Below are 27,599 nucleotides of genomic sequence, written 5' to 3' on the forward strand. Positions count from 1 at the left end.
GGCTCAGTTGTTAAGCATCTGCCTTCGGCTCAGGTTGTGATCCTGGGGTCCTTGGATGGAGCCCCGCATCGGGCTCCCTGCTCCATGGGAAGCCTGCTTCTCCCTCTCCCCCTGCTTGTGTTCCCTTTCTCGCTGTGTCTCTCTCTGTCAAATAAATAAATAAAATCTTAAAAAAAAAAGATTTTATTTATTTACTTGACAAAGAGAAACAGAGAGAGAGAGCAAGCATAAGCAGGGGGAGCTTCAGGCAGAAGGAGAGGGAGAAGCAGGCTTCCTGCTGAGCAGGGAGCCCAATGCGGGGCTCGATCCCAGGACCCCGAGATCACGACCTGAGCCAAAGGCAGACGCTTAACCGACTGAGCCCCCCAGGCACCCTGGCAAAGAAAGTATTTCTTAATGACAACTGAGATGCTAAGAAAATTTTAGTTAAATGAACAAGTGGACCATAAACATATTTAACCTTGATTTATTTTGAGACAATTTATGAAACTCTCAGGAAAACAGGGGCCTCTTAAGATGGTGTAGCTCAAGGAAGCGCTAGGTAAGACTTCTACAAAGATAGAATGGTTTTCAGAAAACGTGTAATATTTTTGTATGTATGAAAGCCAGCCTCTAACACTGTTTTTCTTCTTTTATTATCTTAAGAATACTGGCCTGGCAGTTTCTTAAGAAAATAATCACACAATTATGATATGACCCAGCAATTTCTAGATACGTAGCTAATGAAATGAAAACTCATGTTTATATGAAAACCAGTACATGAATGCTTATAATAGTTTTATTAGTATTTACAAGACTGGAAACAACCCAGATGTCCCTCAACTGGAGAATGGGATATATCCAACTATGAGATATCCATCCAGTGGAATACTAGCAATTAAAATGAATGAACTGGTGATATACACCACAGCTCTGTTAAGTCTCAGTGAATCACAGTAAGTGAAAGAAGTCAGACTCTCTGATTCCACTTATGACATTCTGGAAAAGACGAAACTAAAGGGACAGAAAACACAGCAATGGTTGCCAGAGGCTGGGGGTAATGAGAGGGGTTGACAACAAAGGGGCACCAGGGAGAATATTTTTTGGAGTTACAGAACTTTTATTTAATATCTTGACTGTGGTGGTGGTTACACAACTATATGCATTTGTCAAAAGCCGCAGAGCTGTACACTAAAAATGGTGCATTTTACTGTATATAAATTAAACCTTAATTGAAAACAATAAGAAAAAAGAACACTGGTTTGAGAATTAGGAGAACAGGGATCCAGTTTCAGTTATGCTACTAACCAGCTGTGTAACCATGAACTATGCTCTAATCCTCTTTGGGTCTTGGAGCCCAAAACTGTAAAATGAGATTGGAAAAATTTTCTCAAAGAGTCTATTGCTATGTTCTACAAAGACTTCCTTCTTTAAGCAATGTGGTGGACCAGATGGCCTATTTCAGATCAGATGGCCTACTTCAGTTGCTGAAGTATCACTGTGGGGGTGACTGGACTAAAATACCCAATCTGTACACATGGTTCCGAAAAGTCTTCTTGGATTAGAAAGTAGTATTTCTAATTTGTGTCATTCCAAAAGATGAAGCTCTAGGAAAGTCCTCTGGTCATGCAATTCTTAACTAAATTTTGTCACATATATTTGGACAATGTGGAAGAAGTCCTTCGGGAAACGCTAATGTTTAATGAGCTCTAAGTGGCCCTGGTAAACAATCGTGGTCTCCCCCCCCCCCCCCACTTTGTAGGCACTCATTAAAAAGGCATTTGGAGATGGTGGCATTTGCTACCTTCATCTGCTTTATCATCCAGTTTGGATACTGGTTTCTACTGCCCAAAATAACCCCACCCTCACAGTTGTGATTACATTTTTACACAATCCATACAAGGAAGACATTGAAAAGGACACCCCAGGAGAGATATATATATGTTCCTGAAATGAGGGAAGCATTTACAACTCAAAAGGGAAGATACTAAGAATAAAAAAATAATCTTGATAATGATGTTGAAAGTTTATATTTTTGCCCTTGTAACGCAGGCGTCCACCAACTACGGCCCACCAACTATGTTTGTAAATAAAGTTTCATTGGTATACTGCTATACTCAATTCATTTAAGATTATCTGTTGTTGCTTTTACGTGATGTAGTAGTTGCCACAGATACTGCATGGCCCTTAAAGACTAAAATACATACATGTGGTCCTTTCCAGAAAAAAAAAAAAGTCTGCCAACCCCTTTTCATAGACTATGCCACAAACTATGCTATATGGTTTCCACATAAAATTTCATTTAACCATCACAACACCACCATGAAATAGGAATTATTACCCCCATCTGATGTATCAGAGGTACTGAAATGTAATGGATAGACGTTTGCTGTTGAGGCAGACAGACCTGTACTGCGCTCTTTACTAGCTGTCTGACACTGGGTCTGTTACTCAAATTCTTCATCCTCTGTTTCCCCATATGTAAGTTGGGGCTAACTACAGCACTGATCACGGTAGGGTAACTGTCAGGACTTGATGTGACATAACTGTGCAGTGATTTGTATATAGTAAAAATTTAAAACTCATTAGCCATATGAGAAACAGTCAGCTTTCAGTATCCCTGGGGTCTTTTTCTTCCTACAAATACTGTCCATTATTAAAAAAGCTAAAGATGACCCTCATAAGCTTGGTTATGAATTAATTTGATATTCTGCACCACCGCTGTGTGTTACGTAAGGAACCTTTCTCCCATCTCTCATGAATCAAGCAGGAGAGAATGATGATGTTTCCAGTTCTGTACTGCATTCCCCAAGACAACTGCAGGTGCTGTAACATGGGTGAGTTTTCCGCAGGAATGAGCAGTAAACAGTTGTTTGTTTAGCAAGTCCACCAGACTGACATCCTGGCTACCTCATGGACAGGACACAGAATACCAAAAGACTGTATTGAGGAAGAAACCACCTCAATGGTCTCCAAGGCAGGGCCAAACATGGCTTCTGTTTCTTGCAAATGTCAGGCAGTTATAGGACCATTGTGAACAAAAGAAGGGAAATCAGAGGCCAGCATTTTAGCTGAAGGACAGTTCTGGCTTTAGATGATGAGCTGTTTTAAAAATTTTTTGTCATGATTCATTGTTAGTGCCTATAAACTGATGTATTTACTATGAATCCACCATGCACATTTTTAAAATACCTCATAGTTTTTGTCTCTGGGTCAGCAACCAGGAGGAGGAGAATAAGAAAAAGCAGGGTAGAAACTCCATATTCCCTGTGTTCAGATGAGCACAGTAGTCAGCAGGAGCTTTCCCAGTCCTTTTGAGACCATCTTAGTCCTATTACTGTCATGGGGCTCCTGGCCAATGGTGGGAAAATGAATGGTACAGAATCAGTAGCTTAAGGCCAGTTTTAAAACAGCCATCAGAAAGTTGGAAAAGTAGGCTTAGCTGTTATTTCCTTTAGAAACATGTTCAGGGATTTCCAGAAGCTAAGTAGCATTCTAAAATCTTTGTTTGGACTTATTCAGCATATTATTTCTACTGATTAATATTTGCAGAGATGAGGAATCAAATATTCAATACTGAATCACATATCACCCCCATGGTGAATTTCCATATGATATATATGTTATGCCAGTCCGTTACTTGGGTAGAATAGCATTCCAATTTTTATTATAGCAAACCCAGACCCAAAATATTTTAAGCCTACCCCAGCTGTCTTTAGAACTTCTATTATCAGTCATAAAAACAACTTGTCAATTTTTTTTGTTTCACTTTTTTTAAAAAGGAAACCATCACTTCAATAAGGCTATAGATTTTCTCAAGTCTCCCTGGCATGAAATGAATTTGAACATTAACATGTAAAGGACAAGCAATAAAAAAGGTAATATGAGTGCAGACAGAATATCCAAGAGCTAGTGAATGTGATCTCTTCTAAAGGGAGTGGAATGAAAGAATACAAAATGCACAGCTTTTCAAAGCTAAAGAAAGTGACAACTGAATTGAAAAGGCTGAACTTAGCATTACCTTCCCAGAACACAAACATATATTTAGCTTAATAGACTTGAGTACTATCTCAGGAAAAATCTTATATATTATGCATCTAGGGCAATGAAAGCTGTAGAAAATGATTTTGCAAAGCAAACACACTGCAGGCTGACAGTAGCAGAGGGAAAAAAAAGAGTCTAAGGCACACGAGATGAGTTTAGGTCTCATTTTCTATATATCATCATCAGAAAACAAAAGAGCAGAGAAAACCTCAAGACACTAACCAGAACCTGCAGAATGATGCACATGATTGAAGCTTAAAAAATGTGCATGTATTTTCTGATTATAACCATAATACAGATTTAAATGAGAAAATTTGGAAAATATTAAAAAAATACAAAGAAAACAATTAAAATCACCCACAATCCCGCCACCTAGAGAGAACTATTATCAAAACATTGGCACATTCATTGGCATCCCTTTTTCTGTGTACATATAAAAATATGTTCTTTTTAAGAAATTTGATTCATACTATAAATAAAAATTTTTACATGGTCTTTCCCCCCCCACCTCCACTTCACTTCCTATTTATTTCTTGAGTACTTCCCCATGTTGTCATATATTCCTTGAAGATTTAATTTTAATGACTGCATTATATTGTATCTTACAAATTTAAACCCAATTATTTGTTTCTTTCCATATTGCTGAACCTTTAGGTTGTTCATAATTTTTCAGTTTTATAAATAGCACTAGGATGAACTTTCTTATAATAAATCTTTGAATCTCTATTTACTTCTTCAAAGAAAATAAAAAGTATATCAGTATGTCAGATTCAAATTTAAATCACTCAGTGTACTTGTACCTATAAATTTATCACTGGAAGCCTCTGGAGACAAATGCAAATAATGCATATCAAATAAACACACTATTTTCATATCACTCAAAGTCTGTATTCATCCTTCTAGAGCAGTCATCTTTAGTCAGTACATCACTTTCTCTAGGCAAATGGTCTATTACTGGGTTATAATCTAAATGCAATAACATGAAACTTGGCTGACCCAGATTTCTCCAGTATCAGTATGCATGCAGTTACAATATTCTACAGATTGAAAAATACCGCAGGCTCTCAAAAATACATATTTTATCATCCTTTCACTTAAAACGGTGTGTAACGGACATTAAAATAAAATAAATAAAGGATTATAGCCAGTGGAGGTTGATAGCAACCAAATCTTATGTAGACAGATGAGTTACATATAGGGCAACTTAAAGTTTTCTTCAAATTCCAGTTTTTTTCAGACATTTCCTGTCATAGGTCTAACATATCGAATTTATTAATGATTTTTGTTTAGAGTTATATGGGCATAATATTCTGAGCTTAAATTCTTTACAGTCTATTTTTAAAAAAATGATTCTATTTTCAGGATGTTAAATAGCATTCTCAAAAATCTCCCAAGAGTGTATGTGTTCATATGCATATATATACAGACACCTTTAAAATATTTTTTTCCCACTAGTCAGTGAAAGGCAAAGTAAAACGAAACATGACAAAAATCCCACTTGTGTCATGATCGTATGAACTATGCAGTCATGCAAATTCCGAGGCCCGCTCAGAATTGGTAGTCAGACTAAGAGAGCTTGGGCCGCACTGTACAACTCTAGGGGTGCAATTGTATCCATATCTCTGGGGTCCTATACAACTCTATGTGATGTCCGTGAAATTAGGTCATCAGATAATTCCATCTGCTCATCCATTACTTATTTGTGCATCCTTCCCCCAGTGACCTCTGAAAAAGAGAAGTTTTAGGAGGGAAGTAGCCTCTAAATCTATATGCCTTTTTTTTAAATAAAAGAAATTCTGCAAAAACACAGTAATAGTTTCTCCCTGGATCCCCTTTGTCATGATGGTAAGGGTTTCTTTCCATCCTCCCCTTCCATCCACCCACTAGGCAGCAGCAGGATACCTTGTGTGAGTAACTGTAGGTTTCTGACTTCTTCGCGAACCTTCAGCTGGAGCACCTGTTGTAAGATATGCTGCCGGAGGTTCTCCTGTGCAATCCCCATCCGCTCAAGCTTTTTGTCCGTCAGTCTTAGCAGGGCTCGCCCTGCAGGGTTTCAAGAAATAAAAGAAAAAGCAAATGAACAATGGCTGGAGAGGATTTCCATCTTCATTTTTGGCTAATCCTCCCAGAACAGTAGTTTCCTTCTAAACAGACGCTTTAGGAGAGGGGGTCCTCAGTTAATCTTACTGACAAGAATTGATCATTTGGATAAGGCAAATGCACACATTTAGAAAAGAAACCCTCTTTTTATCTAATTTTGGCCATCCTCCACTGAAAACACACAGAGTCAAATAGAATAGCAGAATTTTAACCTGGGTATTTTGGACCCAGATTGCAGGTTTCCATAGAAACAATGCACTTTGGCGGGCGATGGGTCCTGAGGCTGGCCCGTAGGAACTCATGCACGGACAGCCTAGCGGAAGACCGGAATGTGGTAGCTGTGGTTAGAGAGAAACTTACCAATGCCTAAGCCAGGTTACAATAACGTTTCTGTGAAACATGCATGTAAAGTTCCTGTTGTCACCTGCAGGCATTTGCCTGCTGCCCCCCTACTGGTGTGCTAGACATCCATTTCCAGCTGGTGGGAGCTAAACCTTGATCCCAATCTCTCGCCTCAGGCAAGGGCTGCAGCAGCACTGTGGATAAGGGGAGCAGGCTGAGGGAGGGCATCTAAAGACTGCCAAACAAGGTGGCTCTGGGAGTGAGTACCTGTGGTGTGCAGACACCCTGGGCCCCAGGCCAGCCTGGCATGGCTTCTTTTTCTCCAGGACGTCTGCATGATTCCCTTCCTACTGTAGTTTCCATCAAATTCCCAAATTCTCTCCCACTCAGTGCTTGCCCTGAAAGAAACCGACTTCCATTGTGAGGGCTTAGCACGAGAAATAAAGAGCATGACTGTGGTTAAACGCTGTAGCACCACCCTGTTCTCTCCCAGACCCCATCACCATGTAGAGCTTTCTTATTTCAACTGATGTAGAGTCAACTATGTGTGATCAATGGTATATCTTTGGGTAGATTATCACATATACCTCAGAAAGTAAACTTTCTACTTCCTCAGAACAGACACCCACCCACCAGCCAGGAGATGGGGTTAATGGACATTTTCATCAGAGATATAGGGAAGTGTATGAGGCCTGTGAATAGAGACAGGCAAATAGAAAGAATCAGGTAGGAGCGATCTGTGTTGTTTGCTCTTCTCTTTTACCTCCCATTAACCCTTGCTAAATGCATCAGCTGGGATAAGTTACATAACATGTTACAGTAACAAATGATCCCCAAATACGGGGGTGGCTACAATAAGGTTTATTTCCTGTGTCCTGTACACATCAAATGCAAGTCCATCCACCTTGAACATTGCTGATTATTGTACCGAAGGGAAAAGAGAAGGTGTTAAAAGGTCTCATGGCATCATAGCCTAGAGGTCATTTAAAAATCATTGGCCAGAACTAATCACATGAACCTTCCCGCCCACACAGCGTTCACCTATGAATTGTGCATCCAGTGGGGGGAGGGGGAGAGAAATATTTGACAGGCAGCACTGATAAGAACTACACCAATACAGACTTGGCTTGGGACCAGGGTCTGGCAAGGAAGTGAGTGCAGTGAGCTGTGGTGGTCTGAAGCTTCAGCAAAAGCTGCATCTGGAAGAGGAAGAGGAGGCAGGGAAAAGGAATCCTAGATGGCCATAGCTGACAACACCGGGCAGATTGTGGTGGCCGTGAGAAAGGAAGGAAAGAAGATACAGAGACTCCAAGTAGTTCTGGTTGTCTCCTGCGATAGACAGAATGACATCCTCCCCTCCAAAGATGCCCATGTCCTCTTCTCTGAGACCTGTGAATGTGTTACCTTACATGACAAAAGGGACTTCGCAGGTGTAATTATGTGAAGGGCCTTAAGATGGGAGAGTACCTGGCATTACCCAGGTGGGTCTAATCTAATCACACAGGGATCTATAAGGGAAAGAGGCAGGAGAGCCACAGAGAGAGATGGGACAACGGAAGCAGAGGTGAGAGTGGGGTGGCCACAGGCCAAGGAATTCAGGCTTCTAGAAGCTGGAAAAGAGAAGGACACAGATTCTCTCTCCTACTCTCCCATCTGGAAGCATCTCTGCCAACACCTTGATTTTCCATAAGACCCATTTTGGACTTCTGATCTCTACAACTATAACACAGTAAATTTGTGTGGTTTTATGCCTCTAAGTATGTGATCATTTGTTACAGCAGCAATTGACCTTTTGATTGAAATTTAACATACTTTTAAAAAATCATCTGATGGCTTTAGATTCCCTTTCCTAATTTCTGGGCAGTGGCATCTCAAAGGTAGAGAGTTAAGGAGTGGTGAACCTGAGTTCCAGGCCAGGACAGCCCTGCCTTCAAATGCTCTCCTCACCGTCAGACCTTGGTCCTGAAGTTTCATTCAGGAAATAAAGAATGGGATTTGGTACCCTTTATGTGGATAATCCACTTCCAAATAAGACATCCAGCTCTTCATACATGCTCTCAACTTACAACTACTACATAAAAAGCTCCCTGAAGTTCAGATGATCTAAATCCCTCTCAACACCAAAATATAGATCACCCATCCTCCTTTCTGTTCCCCATTAATTGAGCTATGGTTTCATAAGCTGTGCCATTTGGGAGCCAGTGCTGCTGAGGCTCTGGGAAGACACATGGGAGCTGGGTCATGGTAAGTTGGCTGGTCTGTCTCTAGAGTACAGTGCTCATAAGTCAAGATGAGGATTTTGTTCCAGTGTGCATGGCTCAGCTCCTGTTTGGTGGCCCCCTGAGAACCTCTAGCCTCAGCCTTTCCATTAATGTACCTGACTGGTCAAAGTGTGGATCAATAAGCCCTATTAGAATGTTATTCCCTACTTGGGTGGGTTAAGCTTTAGCTCTGAAAATGTAAGTTACAAAATTCTATTAGTTGTAAAATCTGTGCATTTTAGACTATGTGGGGCAAACAACTGTGCTTATCAAACATTTCACATGCTAAATTCAGCTATTCAAACTATTATTATCCAAATCCTGAGAAAATAGATATTATTTCCATTTTGTAGAAAGGAAAATTGAGAAGTTGAAAAATATTCAAAACAGGAGAGCCTTGCCTAATTCTTCCTACTCTATCTTCAGTTGTGCTTTATCTTCCTTGGGAGGAAAATGAAGGGCTCAGACTACAAGGAGAGAGATTATGGGGAAATTGTATAGAACTTCCTGAAAAAACAACCTCTAGAAAAGATCATAATCTGCATGCACACCGAAGATGGTATGAACAAAATCTGATTCACTGTCTTCCTTGGATGGTTTCTACAGAGCCACCCAGGTCCATGCTTCAGAAAAATCTGCTCAATAATTAGATCATTCCCAGCAGCAAATGTCCCATTAATCTCCTGTCCCACCACCTACTGCTGACCACAAAACAGTGTCCAAATAAGGGTGGTGATGCTTTTGATGCTGGTGTTGGGGAAGTGATAAGTAGTCAATCATCAATCACATTTTTTTTTTGCAATTTATGTTGTCACTTTTTGTTGTTTAGCATAAAAATCCAATTGCTAATTCAACACACACTTATTGAGCACCTACTGTGTCCCTGACACTTTGTTATTCACCTGGAGTATGATGATGAACAGGACAGATGGGGTCAATCTTGGTGCCTTCAGAATGGCAAGGCAGGCAGCTAATGATAAACGTTGACAGGCATGTGATGTGTGCTAAGAAAGGGCAAACACAGATCACAGAACTGCGTGACCTAACCTAGTCTGGGTACCAGGAAACTGTCACTGAGTAAAGAACATTTAACCTAGGACTTCAGGAGTAACAGGTAGTCAGACCAAGACCGCTGGATAAAGCAAAGATTTTTGAAAATCCAGCAACCACGTGGATGAAGAGGGAGACCACTACTGCAGACAGAGACCAGAGGCACACTGTGATGGCTTCTGCATTCCCTGCCTTTTCTCCAGAGAGGGCCTTGGGCACCTTGCTCTGCACTCAGTGGTCCTCATAGGGTGGAATCCAGAAGAGAAAAATCAATTCAGTCTCAGAAGAGGCGTACCAACTAAGTATTCCTGATACTCCAATCTGGTTATAAATGGTATTTAGCTAATCCAGGCTGATCGGCCTTCACAGACTCAGATTCTTAGAGTTGGAAGGAGCTTCAAGTCCTCCACATTGATCATACGCTGACCTTTGACTCTTTATCAAGCACGTACTGAGCACCACTGTATGCCCGACACCATTCTGGGTACTGAGGCTCTGGAGAGGAGTCGTCTTTTCTGTCTTCATAGAGCTTACCAATTAGTGCCAGAGACGGATAATTTACAAATGAACTGGTACGCAGCGGCAGACAGGGACCCCTACCGGAAGGATGGCATTTTGTAGTTTGGGTGGTGAGGGAAGGCCTCCTTCCACAGGTGACCCCGGAACATCCAGAAATGTCAAAGTAATGAGTGGAATGGCAGGAAGGCCAGTGTCACGAGGGCCAAGGAGACAAGAGAATGATAAGAAAGGAGGTCAGATCATACAGGGCCTGCTAGGCCTCAGTGAGGACTTTGGATTTTATTCTGAACATGGGAAATTTTAGGCAAGGGATGATGTGGGTGTGATCTTATGTATTAAAAGACTCCCTCTTGTCCCTGTGTGAACGGACTGAGGGTGTGGAGGTGAGGAGGTAAGGAGCAGTGGGAGGAGCCAGCACATGGCCACGGTAGTCAAAGCAGGAGGGGCTGGTGCCTCGGGTGTGGGTGGAGGGGAAGAAGTCGTAAGAAGCAGAATTCTGAATTGTGATACCTAGAAGTGAGGGGTGAAAAAAAAGGCAGACCTCAGAGATGATTGGGTTTTTCAACCAGAGCCACCAAGGGTCGGGGGCACCATTTCAGTGTAGGAAGCTGAGTCCCCACTCTGAGTGAGGGTGGGTTGGAGGCACAGGAAATCATGGTAGTGGGAGTGCTATTTTTTCTCTTGAGGTCACTTGGGATACAGAGAAGTAATGGAAAGAACAGAACTAAACAAAGGAGGATTCAAATATTCTTTCTTCTTCCCCATAGTGCTTTTAGTTCTTCAACATTCTTCTCAAATCCCAAAGCTCTGAGCTGATTGGGGTAAGGGGAGCACGGGGGAGACATCCTGGTAGAATTTAGGGAAATACGAGGGACCAGTAATGACCCAAGCTCTGTACTGCTTCGTCCCCAACAACGGTCCTCAGTGCTAAAGATGCTTTCTCAGGACCCTCTGCAGAAGCTCAAGCCAGGGAATAGACAATGAGAAAGTTTGCCCAGCAGAAACACGGGTCTGATGCTCTGCTAACGGGCCTGGAAAATTAGTACTTTGCTGCAATATAAGCTTGAGCATAGACATAAAAGCTTTATCAAGTGTGATCCACCACAATGTGGCATAAGAATCAGTATCTGTCCTGTCAGCTTCCCTGCTGTCAGTCCCTATGCTTGCATGTAATGCTCAAATATTTATTGAATGAAAACACTTAGTGCTACTAAATGAATGTTCTCTTCTTTACTCACATACTGATGATCTCAAGGTCATTAACTGACTGTTTTTCCTGATGTAAGAGACTTGGCTGGAAACCGACTCCCAGGACGAGGAGAAACTGAAAATAGCAGAGGGCGGAGGCTGTATTGTGTTGGTGGCGACCGCAGATGCCAAGTTGAAAGGAACAGAGAACTTGACGCTAAATGAGTACTTTGCCTTCCTGCAGGTTTCAAGAAAGACAAGTGTCTCGTTCTTCTTTTGAACAGGCACCAAGTGAGACTGCAAGGCTCGATGGGCAGACGGGCAGCAAGAACGCACGAGGGGCTCTGGACACAGAGGGCCGTGTATTCGTTTCCTACAGTTGTGGTGACAAACGGCAAACACGGGGACTTAAAACAACAGAAATGTATTCCACATACTTCTGGAAGCCAGAAGTCCAACAGCAGTTTCCCTGGGCTGAAATCAAGGTGTGGGCAGGGTCACACTCCCCCCAGAAGCTGAAGGGGAGAATCCGTTCCCGCACCTTGCTGCTTCTGCTGGCTGCCTGCATTCGCTTGCCGGCGGCCGTGCCACTCCGATCTGCGTATCCTTGTTTGACCTCCTCTACTTCTCTCCTGTGTGTGTACTCTCACTCTGCCTCTCTCTTGGAAGCACACTTGTGATGTGACGTAGGGCCCGCTGAAATAATCCTGGATAATGGCTTCCTCACGGACCACATCTTCGAAGACCCTTCTTCCTTATAAGGTAAGCATCCACCAGTTCCTATCTCTGGGTGGCCATCATGCAGTCTGCTCCAAGCTGGAAGGAATCTTGGAGATTTCAGAGTCTGGCACAGGATCCGTCGTCATGTTCCACATAGAGAAGTGAGGCCCAGCGAGAGGGAGCTGATTAAAGCCACACAGGAAAAGGGGGGGGAAGACTTAGGTCTAGACATGCATTTCTGACCTTCAGGCCCAATCTGGGCTTTGGTCTCCAGTTCAGATGTTCCCTACCTTCTGCTCAGAGAATTGTAACAGAAGCCCTGTCACAGCTTCTCAAGATGCGTGACTGTATGCCATAAGGCACAAGGGGAAATTTCTGGGTAAGCCTGGCAGGGGTGCAAGGGATGTGGCTTCAGGCCCTACCCTACTGGGAAGTCTCAGTGTCACTATAATGGTTGGGGACTGCCATTCTTCCCAAAGAAGAGACTGGAACACAGGGCTCTTTTTTGCTAGAAACAGAGGTCACTTACAGTTCCCCCATGAAAGAGCCATTTGTACCCAGGGCTAGCTCCAAACCTCCTCTCAGGTAAAGGCCTGTGTCATGCACCAGGTGGATGTCCCTGGATCTACCGCACTCTTGGCTGGTCAAGAGCAACAGGCTGATGAGTGCCAGACATACAGCCAGTGTCCCTGACCCTTGTATCTCCATCTCCTCATCATTCCAAAGTTGGATTATCTGGAGCAAACAGGGAGAGAGGTAGAATGGCAAAAGCTAAAAGGTTTAGATAAATGCCCAGGAAAGCATACGTGAGCTCTTAGCTTTCTCATCTCTGCAATGGGGATGAAAATGACACTATTTTATAGGGTGACTGAGGATCAATTGACATAAAACATACACATGCCCTTTGCAAACTGAAACCACTAAGATCATGCAATATGGGTCCTATAGTTCTTTGGCTGGCTGAGAATGCTTTCTCCTCCTCATAGCAATGATTGTGATAACAAACATTTACTGAACAGTCACTGGGTTAAGCATTGGAGAGTTTGACATGGATAACCTTACTTTCACCAATTCTCTGAAGATACTATAATCTATACCTGATTAAGAGTGACTATACTCAGCTGAAGGTCATATAGCCACTAAGCTGCAGAGCTGGGATACCAATATACATCAAGGCCATGCTCTTAATCACCCCCTAAACTGCTGCCCAATAATTCTTCAAATAGACCTTATGTGTCCCCAAGCCCAGGTCTGCTGATTCTTGTGTAGGGAGCACCCATAGGGCCAGTGAGAGGTTGAGGATCAGAGAAAGGTCATCATATCTGATGACGTAAAGGCAAGCAGTGCAAACACTGGCATAACTTCACAATACTCAAGGCTGTGATGGCCTTCGTTCTTTGGTCTTTACTCAGTAGAGTATCACAGGGGACTGAGCAGTCTTTGAGAGCAGCCATTAAACAGATTCATCCTCTCCCTCATACAGATTATCTATGTCTGTCCCATGAACAGAATAGACCAGTAGGAGCTATGAAGAGAAAGATAGGATGATTTCCCTGCCAGAGGGACAAGCACAGGTTCTTTCAGAGCCCACAGGAGGGGCACCTAACTTAGCTGGGGTCCTTGAACAACAGTAACAAAAAAAGCCAAGGTGGTGAGGAGGAGGGAGAAGGGCATTCAAGGCACAGGGAACAGCACAGGCTAAGACAGGGATCTGAGAACCAAAAGGTGCATTTAGGGAACTCCAAGAAACTTGTTGTGTGTGAGGCATGAGGCAGCAAGCACATCACGCAGGGTCATGCCATTTCATGATATTCTACCCTATAGAGGAGCCAGTCTTACTCTTTCTTTCTCTGTCCACCCCAAAGTACCACATAGGAAACACTAAGGGATGATGTGCACGGTTGCAAAACACTCCCATTTACAGGACTAATATTATGAATACCTTATTTTTGCCAACATTGTATCCCTGCTCATTTCTGGTAAAAGAATCTCTCTTGACTTTTGGGAGCTGGTTCTCCTCACCCAATGGGCCTTTTAATAATAATAATAATAAAAAAAAATCCCCATGGTACCTTTTACTTCTGAAGTACCATATAATGTTCTTGCTTATGTTTATTTTTCATTTTCTGATTCCCTTCCACCTCCTCCCATAATGAAAGATCCACAAAAGCAGGGTTTCATGGATGTTTCCAGCACCTAGCTGGAGCCTAACTCAAAGTAGGCACTAAATATGTATTGGTTAGGGGTGCCTGGGTGGCTCGGTCAGTTTAGCGTCCGACTCTTGGTTTTGTCTCAGCTTATGATCTCATGGGTCATGAGATCGAGTCTTGAATCAAGTCCCTCATCGGGCTCTGCACTCAGCAGGGAGTCTGCCTGAAGAGTCTCTCCTTCTGTCCCCTCACACCATTCATGAACGTGCACATGTGCTCTCTCAAATGAATAAATTTAAAAAATAAATATTGGTTAAATTAATGCTGGGTGTTCATTAGAATTCATTAGAATTGCTAAAATTTGCTAGAATTGCCATGGTTTCTAAGAGAGAAGTTCTCTTTCTCAGATCATGTCCCAAGGGACAATATGAACCTAGACTTGCTGTCAGTGGCTATCTTTGCCAACATATGGAGAGAATTTGCTATAGAATTAAGCCAACAGAGGGAGCAGAGCTGAGGGAAAAAGAAAAAATGGGGAGTGAGGAAGGAAGATAACAATAAGGGATTTCTTGAATACAGCCCTGCCTGAAGTCAGGTACCCCTGGTTTTTTCATTTATGTAATGCAATATTGGGGTGGGACAGTTAGCAAGCTGAGCTCATTTACACCATTTGCTTCCAAGGGAATCGTGACTTACAGGTCCAAGCTCATGTGTGATGCTTGGTTGAGGCACTGCACTGTCTTTTATTCCTATTTTCAAGAAAGCCCATCATGGTGTATATAAGAATGATATGAACCTATCCTATAATAATTGGCTTTCAAAAAGTTAATCACTGGCAAATTTTGGTATTTCAATTTTTATTCCTTACAAATTGTTTGGAATACGCCTTAAATCTGACTGCATATTTCTATTTAATGCACCTGGGGCAAATCCTTATCCAATTTATGACTGGAGGTCGCAAACTCAAATGTTGTCAAATGAGTAAAGAGAACCACTCTAAGGGACAAAGAGAGTAGGTGGACCACAGTAGACTGGGCAGTTTGGTCTTTTAATTTTCTAAAATGAGCAATTCCAACCCATTTTTGCAATGCTAGAACATAGGCTGAGTGTTGCTACTTCTACTATTTTTAAGTTAAGAACAACTGAAAATCCAGAAGTTTTATGAAGCCTCCCAATTTAAAATTTGCCTGTTTTTTTCCGTACTATGAGAGCCAAACAATTCATGTATATGGGTCCTATTTGGCTCACAAGTTGCCACTTGCAACATCTGACTTTTAACCCTCCCTCTCTCTTGTCCCTCCCACTTGCAATGGAAAGTGATTCAGGAACCTCACCTTCAGTGTTTCATCAGACTTTAGGAACAGACTCCAAGTTTGGGTATTCCATTCTCCAGAGACTATTCCAAATTAACAGCTAACCCAGATCAAGGGGAGTTGAAGACTAGTGAACTGGCCCTCTGTTTTTTATAACTTGGATGTGCCTTGAAAATCCATCTTCTTAAGTAACCCCTACTCCAGTGCTTGATTTCCTAAAGGTGACTGTGAACCACCAATACCAGAGCTAACAAGGACTCTGAGGTCAGCAAACCTATTTTCTCATTTGCTGGCAAGAATGTGTGCAAAACCTTCTAAGACCAATAAATCTCTTCTCACTTCTACCTGAGAGCACAGCCCACTGCCAAGACTGGTCACTCACTTGGTTACATGAAGAATGATTAGCCACTAATTGAAGGCTAAGAGAAGGATTCATGGACATTTGTACTGTAGTTACTGTAAGTAATTTACCATACTGATGGGAACTGGACACGTTGTTTTGTTGTTGTTTTTAACCAGTCTGGGGTAAAGAGACTGTTTTAGACAATCTAGTTTTTTTTTTAATTTAACTTTATTTAAATTCGATTAATTAACATATTGTATATTAATAGTTCCAGAGGTAGATTTCAGGTGTAACACCCAGCGCTCATTACATCATGTGCCCTCCTTAATGCCCATCACCCAATTAACCCATCCTCCTAACCCCCTCCTGACAATCTAGTTTTTTGGTTGAGTATATTCAGGTGATGATGTTAATAGGAAGAAACTGGAATAATGTTATATCCCATCTGAAATATAAATTCAGAAAGAAATTATGACGCTTTTCAAACAGAGTGAAAATGTGGCCTTGCATGATTCTTTAGCCCTCCAAGAAGGAATACACACCTTCCAAACAGTAAATTAAAGGTTAAATCCTTTTATGTTGTTGGTAGTACATAGAGTTACCAAATCCCCTCCAAAAATTAATTTAAGATCCCCTAAAACATTTTGTTTGGGGATTGTTTTAGTCCCTTGGAAGATTCAGTAATTACTTCCCTTGTACCTCAGAGCAGATTTTTCAAGCAAAGAAATCTAGTACCAACATAATAGAGACGAGAGCTGAAGATTTATGGTATCATAAACAACCTTCGAGGTCTTTTCTGTTTTTGATAGGTAGACTGAACCTCTTGGTATGTTTGCCTTTATTTATTAGCATTTGTATGCATTGTTTTGGGATTCTCTGTTAATTGAGTGTCACTAGGTGAGCAACCCACCGTGCATTAGGCATCTTTTTAAAATTAATTGCCAAGAAGCATGTGAGATGTCTATTGACAAGTGTCCTCCCAGCCCTTGATATTCTGCTCATGGCCATAACAGCCAAGCATGTAGAATGTTCCTATGCTGGAAACAGGCACTAGGCATGCTGGCTTCTTCACGTGAATTAATTTAAACTAGTGACTCAGTCAAAGTAATGCTTAAAGAAAAGTTTTAAAGCTACTTTGACTCTTTCTTCCTGACGCTTAGGGATTTTTCTTAAACTTTTAAATGCTTAACTTTATTAGCATCAGGGATTTTTTTTTTTTTTTTAGTAGAAAAATTAACAAGTGAGTACTCTCCCTGGTCCAGATACATTCAACAGAAGACATGGAGACAGTACTTCTGCCTTCAGGGAGATGAAAATTATCTGTGATGTAAGATCAGCGAACATTAAAGAGCCTTAAAGCAATTATGTGATAAAACCTGGAGCAATGACCATGAGGATCATAAGATCTTGAAAGTCAGGGTTGGATTAACCAGTTATTAGCTACCTGGTTATTGCTCTGTGATGATTCACCGTTTTAGGCTTCAGTTTCTTAACTGGTAAACTGGGGATGATGTGATACCCTCTCCTATGTTGTCCTGATTAAGTACTCAAGAAAGTAAGCAAATAGAAAATACTGTTGCCACTTTTAGAAAGAAAGGTAAGGAGCTCACTCCAAAACTGATGGGGTTCCCTGAAAGGATGGGACCCTAATGGTAGAGCAAGAATCCTTTATCAGGAATGAGGGGTAACAAGCAAAAGGAAATTCTACTTATGACATGCGAAGTTTCAAAAGCTATCAACAAGATATGCAAGTAGAGTGGAACTCATCTGCTTAGTCTATTTTGGCAGTATTGACATTCAAGGCTGGATAATTCTTTGTTGCTAGGGGTATGGGGTGTCCTGTGCATTGTAGGATGTTTTGCAGAGTCTCTGGCTTCTTCTACTTGCTAGATGCCAGTAGCACCTGCTCCCAGCTGTGCCAATCAAAAATGTCTTGAGAGTTCTGGCAAATGTCTGCTGGAGGGCAAAATCCCCTTGGTTGAGAACAATTTATCTGGATGTTTGCTTCCAATGGATTCTCAGAATGCTAATCTCCAGGAGACAGACTAATTCTCAGCATTGACGGTTCATGGAACTCAGGTGGCTGAGAAGGCAAACCAACCCAAAACTTACTTTTGGGAAGAGCACCTACTGTGTGTCAGATTTTTTTCCATTCATTTTTCCATTTAATCCACAAAGCACCCTGGAAAGCATTCTTAACTTCATTTTAAAGATGAGGAAACTAAACTTCATGGAGGTAAAACACCATAGCCCTTCAAATGAGGTATGACTTAAGGGGCCTCATTAGTAATAAAAGTTGACTGAAGTTTCCTTGTTTGATAAGTAACCAAAATTTGAGGGAACAGAGACCATAAAATTGATACTGTTTGGCAGTGCTTCAATGCTGAAGAAACAATAAAAATACACATCTACATAATGGTCTCTTTTGTACTCCAAAAGGGAGTAAAAATAAGCTAACCAAGCTTGAAGTCCAAAATTTGAGGTCAACAGGTTACATCACTAAAGGTTATGTTATGTTAAGATAAGGAACATGAACAGATTCTCAGTGTCGTGTTTATCCATGTCTCCATACATGCTTCTCCTTCTAATGCCTTCCCTCCCTTCTTGTCTGATGGGCTTCAAGGACTGGCTCAGGTCTTTCTCAGGAAGTGCCCCCCGGGCTCCCCTTGCAAACTTACCTTTGCAACAGGTAAAATATAAGGTGCTAAGTGCTACAGTAAGGGTCTCTACTTCTCTACTTAAAGGTCCTTAAAGCAAAAGTATATCTTTTCATTTACATAGTGCCAACATCCAAGAAACTGCACAATAAACTACTGAAGTAATATTTGGACAGTGTCACAATAAAGTCTGTCAAAGGAAACCCAAGTTAGAGAATGTGGCAGACCGTAAGGATAACAGTCCCATGTTGCCTTGTCACATACATTTGAACTAACCGGCTTTACCATGTCTGTAATGTCAATACCTTGACTTTGCAAAAAGATCTGCAGGCTTGCAAGAGCCATCTAACAGTCCAGGTTGGTGATGGTGCTAAGGATTGTAGGACTTGAGACAAAATGGATAACAGTTTTTTTCTCTTATTCTTTCATCTCAGAGATTATAACGCTAGAGCAGGAAGAAGATGGGAAGAACAGAATGAGAAAAGGGAGGGAATTCATGCTATGATGAGTTTGATCACTCCTGTAGAGTGGCATCACAAGGGAAAGGGGTACTGGGTGCCCCTGACAGCATGGACAAATGGCTTTATGATGATTATGGGCATAACCCATGGAGTCAGATGCTTGGGTGCGAATCACATCTCTACCACTTACAGGACACCCTACCGTAAGCAAATTACTTAACCTGATTTAAGTGTTCATTTTTCCATCTTAACAGTGAGTATGATAAAGTACCTCTGTCACAGAAATATTTATAAAGAATAAATGAGATGATACACGAAAGCACTTAGCACAGTGCCTGACACATAAGCAGCTTTCAATAGAAGTTAGCAATGGATGATGATGATGATCAGTCCTAAAACTGAGAAGTAGCCACAGGTGAGCCTATGATCAGCAGTGTGGCTTTGTTCCCACAGGTGTAATGTATGGAAACCTCCAAGCTAATTACAAACACCAATGCTTAAAAAGCACAACCTCTTTACTCAGTTACTCTCAACCTCTGCTTAATGCTCAGATCACTTAGCTGCCCTCAATTTCCCTTTTTATAATTCCACTTTATAGGATGTGTGTCTCAGATATTTAAAGTAATTTCAAATTGAATTTTTTTTTTTCTAAAAAACCCTAAGTTGCAATGAGACATTTCAAGAATTACTTGGAAAGAAAGCAAAGCAAGGTCAACTTGGGATTTCTCCAAGTGTGCTAGAGCCAGTGTTCTGGGACCAAACGGCCAAGTATGAGGGTTCTCCAACCTCAAAAGGTTTCAAATTATCATTGTAACTAACAGTTTGTTCACTGTGGGTACAAATAAAGACATGCTATAATCAATAACGAACTCTTTACAATCAGTTATAAATGATAATCAAAATGGACTCTGAATAAGTTAGAGAAACAGAGGAAGTTGAAGGAAAAAAGTGAGACTCTTTGGTATGATTTCTTCCTTCTTAGATTTGGTTATAAAATATTTAGTTCATTGTTAGTTCATTCTTCTAGCAATAATGCAGTAATAATGCAGCTAGCATTCTTCTAGCAATAATAACTCATACTTTAATCATGTTAATTTCTGGGGGAAGGGACCTGAACTTGTAGTAGAGTGCTTGGGTTTGAAGCCTGGTGCCTCCATACCGTGGGTGCTATGCACTTGGGACAGCTTATTTAATGCCACTGAGTCACAGTTTTCTCATCTGTAAAATGGGAATAATGATTTTGGTCACTTGGAGTTTTCTATGTGAAAGTTAAATTAGGTAGTACATTTGAAAGTGCCTAGCACAGTATCTGACTCAACACATTTCTTTCAAATTAAACATACAGATTACACAAAGATTTGCCTTAGGTGGGCTTCTATCATTACCCTTACTATATTATAATATAATCATGAATTTGTTCACATGCCTGTCTTCTCTTCTAAACTCTGGGCTCCTTAATGAAGAGAATGTGGCTTTCATTTAATTAACTCCAGAGCTCAGCAGTTGGTAAGGTTCACTAAAGTGTTGCTAAATGAATGAATGGATTTCTCCTGTGAGAGAGGGAGAGCAATGGTATCATTCCCATTTTAAAGAAAACAGGCCCAGAGAAGTGGAGTTGCTCAAGATCACACGGCTAGTAATCAGCGGAGCAAAAACCGGAACCGAGACACCTGATTCAAATTCATGCTGCCTCTATTTAGAAGAGTTCAGTGTTTATTTAATAAAAAATTAATGATCTTCTAATGTCAGCCATGGGGCTACATGCCGGGTATAAGCTGAGAATCCAGCCCATGTGGTTGCTGTGCTCACAGAGCTGCAGTTTAGTGAGGAAGTATACATTAAAAAAATTAACACCCAAATAAACACTTTCAATAAAGGAAAAAACCCCAAAATGTTCTTCATGAGAGAAACAATGGAAACCCAAGTGAGACTGAGATATGGGGAAAGCAAATGTGAAGGAATCTTCCGGCTAAGAGATGAAGGACGAGAAAGACAGGACTAGAAGAGCAGAAGTGCTCTGTGGCAGAGGAAAAACTATGCAATGTTCTGTGTAGAGTATTCCTTTCAGAGAAGGCAAGAAGGCCAATGAGGTGGGCTCGTAGAAAGGGTGGAGGCCAGCAGCTCGAGATGAAGACAGAGGGGCAGACAAGAGCAAGATCATTCATGGTCTTGGAGGCAAATTGAGGATCTCATTATTTACAAGTGTGATAGGAAGTCAGCACAGTTTCAAGCAGGGCAGTGATATGATACAATTTATATTTTAAAACTCTCTCTGGCTGCCTATAAAAATAGTCTCAGTTGAGGATCTAAGTGACACCTGGAAGTAGAGAAACTGGTCAGGAGACTGGAGCTTTTGTTGAACCCACAGATGGTGGTTGCTTCTACTAGAAAGGTAATGATGGAAAGATGTGCATTTTGCATGTAGAATCAAAAGGATTTGGTGGTAGATTAGGTATCTGAGGCAGGAGAGAAGGGACTGTTAAGGATGATCCCACTATTTCTGGTTTGGGCAATAAAAGAAAGTGTAGTTGCTGACATAGGGAATATTGAGTGAGCAAATTTAAGGGAAAAGATCAATACCTCTGGTTAGGACATGCAATAAATCTGATCTATGAGATATTCAGTAGAAATGTAAAGTTAGCATGCAGGTGTACACACTGGAGCTCCAAACAAAAGTCAGGTCTGGAGTTGAGCTTGGAGCCGCCATCATAGAGTTGACAGGCAAACCCACAAAGAGAAAGGAAGCATGAACAGGAGATTGACCCTAAGACTGATCTTTTGAGGAACTCTAGTACTGAGGTAAATCAGTGAGATAAGCCAATGGGGACACTGCTAAGGAATGACTGGAGATATGGAACGAAATGTGGGAGCATGAGGTGTCAGGAGGAGGGTAGTTCAAGAAAGAGAAGGTGCCATTTGTGCTGAATGCTGAGTAGACTGGCAAAGTGTACTCACTAGAACATACCATGGAATCTAAGGTCCTTGATGCATAGCGACCCTGGGTGTACATACTGTGTGAAAAGTGAAGGGACTAACACTTCAGGATACTCAACAACTTTTCTCCCAGGTTACATAGCTTTTGTTTGACCCAAAAGACAAAGGTAAAGGAGTTGTACGGAATGGATCCATAAAACTTTGACATCATCATTATCAATAATAAAAACATCATTATCAATAGTTTATTGGACAATGATGATGGGCTGGGTGTAAATGAATAATTTCTCATTCTTCAATTTATTCTTTGGGACAGCTCTTTGGACAGGTTCCATTTTTATCCCCATTTTTAAAAGGAGGAAAACGGTGCTCAACAATTTAAATACCTATGATCACATGGATAGCAAGGGACAGAACTTTGAATTATTTTTCAATTCCAAAACTCATCTTCTCCTCCCATTATGTAGCCTGGCCTTTCTCTGCATATGAACGGAGCTTTTGAAAAAGAAGGGAATTGAACAAAAATATGTCTAGCTCTCATTAGAGGGCCTGTTGCATAGTAGGCCATCAATAAATGGCTGGTGGAAGGGTGGGAGAGAAGGAAAACATTGAAGGAGAGAGACCAGAGAAGAGCAGAGACCAGATAACTTAGACCAAATCAATGCTGTTCTGACTGGTACAGACCTTGTGCTGTGCCACTGAGATCTCCCTTAAGAACTAAGGAACTTCCCAGCTGCTGGAAGACAGTGTTGCCTGGTGTCCCCTCTCAGCTGTTGACCCTTCTTTCCACCTGGGCTGCAAAAAGCTAACTTGCCCAAGGTCATGCCCCTCTTCCTGATAGCAGCCTGCATCCAATGCTGGTGGACAGGGGTGGAGGGAGAAGGTATAGAGATCCAGGCCCCCAAGGTGACCCAGCCCTAGCTTGGGACAACCCCAAAGGTCAATCCCAGCTCCAGGGCTAGGGTTGACCATGGTCTTACCGTGACTGAATCACAGCCCAACACCTCCCCCACAGTCCAGTCCTGTTTCTTTCACTTCTTCCATAGTTTTTGAACCTGGGGACACCACCCAATACACTCCCAACATGCAGATTTCCTCTGAGCATGCCGTCTGGGGAACTGCAACCCTGACAGGGTTTCATTGGGCAAAGGGGTACCTGATCGATTCTCTGACATAAACATTATGTGTTGCCTGTGGGGATTTTCAAACAGCCTAGGTGGCTGCACTGTACCATCCAGCATGCTTCGAGGTCACCTACCTCCATTGTTAGTAGGTGTGTGTGCAGGGAATGAAAATGAATTTTTAATAGTGGCCTCTGCAATATATAATTAATAAGACAAATCTGTTGCTAAAAATTCTCTTTGCACACCATCTATTGATTTTGTAAGTGTGCCTCATTTTCCATAAAACACTAGTAATACTATATAATCATAGTGTACATTGTATTTGAGCACTATATAAATCGTAAAATACATAGGTGCATGTGCATACACATACACAAAATATTCACATGTACACGAAAACCTATGGACAATCCATCTTACTGAGGGCTTGCTTATATGCCAACCATTGTGATAAGTGCTAGACATGAATTAACTCATCGTATTTTCACAGGCAAGCACAGTTCTCTCATTTTCCAGATGAGAAAACTAAAGCCCAGAGAAATTAAGAATCTTGACAAAGACTTTCCAGCTAGAAGAGCTGACGCCTTGAGTCACTTCTGGGACCACCAGATTTTTTCAAACTCTGTACTTTTAATTACTGTACCACACTGAACATTAATTTCTGCAAATTTCTTATAAAAATCTGTGAATGTGATAAAAGAAACAAAGTAAGACTCACTGATCCCTCATTGTGTAAATCTGGATTTGTATAATGGGTTTCCTTAAACCAGGACACACCCAGACATACAAATAAGTCACAGTCCACAACAAAGTCACAAGGAAATGCAGCATTGTCCTTTGCCCCTTGCAAAAGCTACATCTTCTCAACAACTGAAGTAAGCTTGCTTTTACAATTGAAATGTTTTCCTTTGTATGCAGAGTAATGGAGCATAGCAGAATACATGCCTTCAGCTACAAAAATCTGTAAATCAACACACACTCCCCCATGTTGTGGCTGTGAGAACAGACACCCTCACAAGCCAGGAGACAGCCTCTGTCAAAGGAAGGGCTGATTACAATGAATACTGAACAGCCACTAAAAACAGAAGTGAGACTGAAAAAACACCTTATAACTCATAAATGTATTGCTATCATAACATCAACAGCTTGAATTCAATGAAAACGATATTGGTTAAATTAAGTCTTCTACATAAAGATGTCAAATGTTACAACTTCACTATTACAGTGAAGAATAGCTTCAAAATGTGCCTAAACTGAAGACTTAGATGATACCATCCTTAGAAATGGGACTTTATGGAATTGTTCAGTCTAAAATCATAAATCTGTGCTTGAACATCAAATTTTTCTTGGTTTGGGTTGTATAATTGAAGCCACCTGGACCATTCTTGTATCTTACTTCTAACAAAAAGAACATACAGGGCGCCTGGGTGGCTCAGTTGGTTGAGCGACTGCCTTCGGCTCAGGTCATGATCCTGGAGTCCTGGGATTGAGTGCCACATCGGGCTCCCTGCTCAGCAGGGAGTCGGCTTCTCCCTCTGACCCTCTTCCCTCTCATGCTTTCTCTCTCTCTCAAATAAATAAATAAAATCTTAAAAAAAAAATACATGTTTTTTTGAATGTTCCTAGAGTTCTTCCTTAATGATAGAGTGCCATGGAAACTGGACACATCTGAAAATTTGAATTTATTAACATTTCTTTCAGATTTTGATAGTGAAGCAACAGTCTTCCAGATTGCTTTTTGCCCTAGGTCCCATATATTTTCTGGGTTGATTATAGCTTTGGGCTTTATTTAAAATAACAAAATGGGCACCTGGCTAGTGCAGTTGGTTAAGCATCCAACTCTTGGTTTCAGCTCAGGTCATGATCTCAGGGTCATGAGACTGAGCCCCATGCTGGGCTCCACACTCAGCACAGAGTCTGCTTGAGAGTCTCTCTCCTTCTCCCCCTCCCGCTCATGCTCTTTCTCTAAATAAATAATAAAAAACTAAATAAAATACCCAAACATTAAAAACTCTTGAAGGCACAGAAGTCAGAACCCATGAGAATTCACCTTTTAGATGAGCTAAGTCAGGAGATCCATTCCTGGGATCACAGATGCACACACAAACAAAATTTTTAAAGATATTAGGACTACTGAAATATATACTAAGTGTGCTTCTACATTTAACCTTGAGATTTTATTTTCGGAAAGTCTTTTCATCACTTACAAACATATCCACATGATTTTTCATTCCAACTTTTAAGATGAAAGTAAGCCTTTCTTGAGCATGATTTACATTTCCGTTATTTGTTCCTTATAAATTATATTTTAAGCTCAATATTCTGATTTATGAAGCTCCACTTCCTTGTCTTTCCATAAGAAAAAAGGCACAAGTCTCCAAGATTAGATTCTAAACAATCCTCTGCATGTAATTATGAAAACCTGGGCAACACAGGAAAAAGTTGGAGAAGAAAATCATCTGAAATTAGAGAGGGAAAAGGCTTATTAGGTCATTTATCAAAGGAAGTATATGCCTTTGAGACCCAGCTTTAATATGCCAGAGATGTCAGGTCACCCCAAGGTTCCTCCAATCTTTTGATAAAGTGGAGAAACTAAAGCAGAACATTTAAGAATCAGTCCTTAATCAAAGGCAAGTCCTCACAGATCAAAATATCAGAGAGAAATATGTAAGATGAAGATGAGAGGCAAATGGAGAAGTAACACTGAAACGTCACGGAGATGAAACTTTGATATGCCAGTCCTGTGACATCCATGCTGACAAAGTGTCCAGGGACTGGAGCTTAGAAGGGAATTTACAGCCAGAAAAGCCAGAGGGGTCAAAGGCTAAAGGATATTATTGTGTGCAAAACCCCAACCTTTCATCTAAGGAATGTACCTTAACCCTCAGAAATCTGCTCTGTTTTTCTTCTAGCAGAGAGCAAAGGCTAGTCGGACACATTCTTCTGAGTGTGTTGGGGGAGGGAGGCGATACAGGAGTAGGGGTTCTGGACAATAAAGCAAAAAAACATAACCGAGCAGCAGATGCAGGCATTTACCAAGATAATCAGATCAGAATCACCTCAAAAATTTAAGCATCTTCAGATTTCACTCTATGACCTCTGATGACACAAATTTTTTGTAAGGCACGATCTTGTTGATCTTTTGTCTTTTCTTCATTAAAAAAAAAAAAAAAAGTACAGCACTACTAACTAGTCGTTATAAGCCACTTAAAAGGAGAAGCCTACCAGAAAGTGTAGGAAAATAAGGTACAAAGAACTTGCTGGTGAGCAATCGTTAAAGTTTATCAGAATCTGCGTCAAGAGTCCACCCACACACCCTGCCCTGGGAAGTGGGTACAAAGCTTCTCTGCTGAGGTGTCACATCTTTCCACACAAACACTGAGGCTAGCATCTGCCTGTGTGGGGTGTGCTGCTCCTTCACGCCAGCCTGCCGATTCCTTTAAGGCAACGCTCAGAATTCAGGAGAGTTTGTTCATTTCAAGCAGGTCACTGTTGCAAACGGGCTAATGAAAACAAAGGGAAAGAGATAAAATGTGCCCTAACCTGTTGAGCAAATTGGGATATAATTCTCAGTGGAAATGGGGAATTAAGTCTGCTATAATTTTATAAATATCACATATAACATAATCTCTCTGGTGGTGGTGGTGGTTTTAAATTGAGATACAGTTATAGAATGGTTGAAAATAGGGGTTTTTCTTCCCTCATATACATATATCAAAACATGAAGTTATATACCTCAAATATATATAATTTTTATTTGCCAGTTATACCTCAATAAAGATAAAGGAAAAAGAGGTAGCAGTTCTGGAGTCCAGTTGCTTTGGTTTCAATACTAGCTGTTTTACTTATTTGCTTGCTAAATTTGAACAATATTTTAAGTCCCTTTATCCTCAATTTCTACACGTATTTAAAAAAAAGAATAGTATCTCTTTAATAAGGTTACCATGAGAATGAGAATAAAAGGAGATGATACACATATATAGCTAGTACCTGACCCTCAGGAAGGGCTTGGTAAGAGATGCTATTATTAAATTAAAAACAAAAAATAGTTTCTAAAAAATAAGTTGTGAATATTTGGAGAAAATGACCTTAATGGATCAACTTTAAAGACTGGCACCTGACAGGCATACCACGAATGAATACAGTGAAGTGCACCATGAGAAATAAATCCGAGGGAGGGGAAGTTAGGTGAGGTAGATGAACGACAGAAGAACCTATGCCCCTCTATAAGAAGAACTTATAACTGGAATTCAGAAGGCCATGGGGTGACCAATGACAAAAATGCTTCCATGCCTTTGGAATACAGACAATGTATCTCATTTGGTCTTTAGTAATTGGATAGGTCTTGGCATGATGTGCTTTGCTTGATTTTTGGTATTTATCCTACTTGGTGTTCCAGGACTTTCTTAGATAC

General features: G+C 41.1%; 1 protein-coding gene across 9 annotated transcripts in view; it reads right to left on the reverse strand.

The window, feature by feature from the left end:
- The window catches only part of SAMD12 (sterile alpha motif domain containing 12), a 378,670-nt gene that overhangs the window by 157,735 nt on the left and 193,336 nt on the right, over positions 1–27,599 (reverse strand). For 8 of the 9 annotated variants that reach the window (XR_012378308.1, XM_073893137.1, XM_073893141.1 and 5 more), the window contains exon 4: positions 5,926–6,066. Coding sequence is in view for 8 of the 9 variants with exons in the window: in XM_073893137.1 (XP_073749238.1) it covers positions 5,926–6,066 (141 nt within the window). In the remaining variant the exon portion in view is untranslated. Of the gene's footprint in view, positions 1–5,677; positions 5,749–5,925; positions 6,067–27,599 lie in introns of those variants that run through there. The other variant, XM_073893139.1, reaches the window with a different exon arrangement.

This window comes from Callorhinus ursinus, unplaced genomic scaffold, assembly GCF_003265705.2.
Source record: "Callorhinus ursinus isolate GAN/ISIS: 27379988/994484 unplaced genomic scaffold, GSC_fseal_2.0 scaffold5, whole genome shotgun sequence".
Taxonomy (NCBI): Eukaryota; Metazoa; Chordata; class Mammalia; order Carnivora; family Otariidae; genus Callorhinus; species Callorhinus ursinus.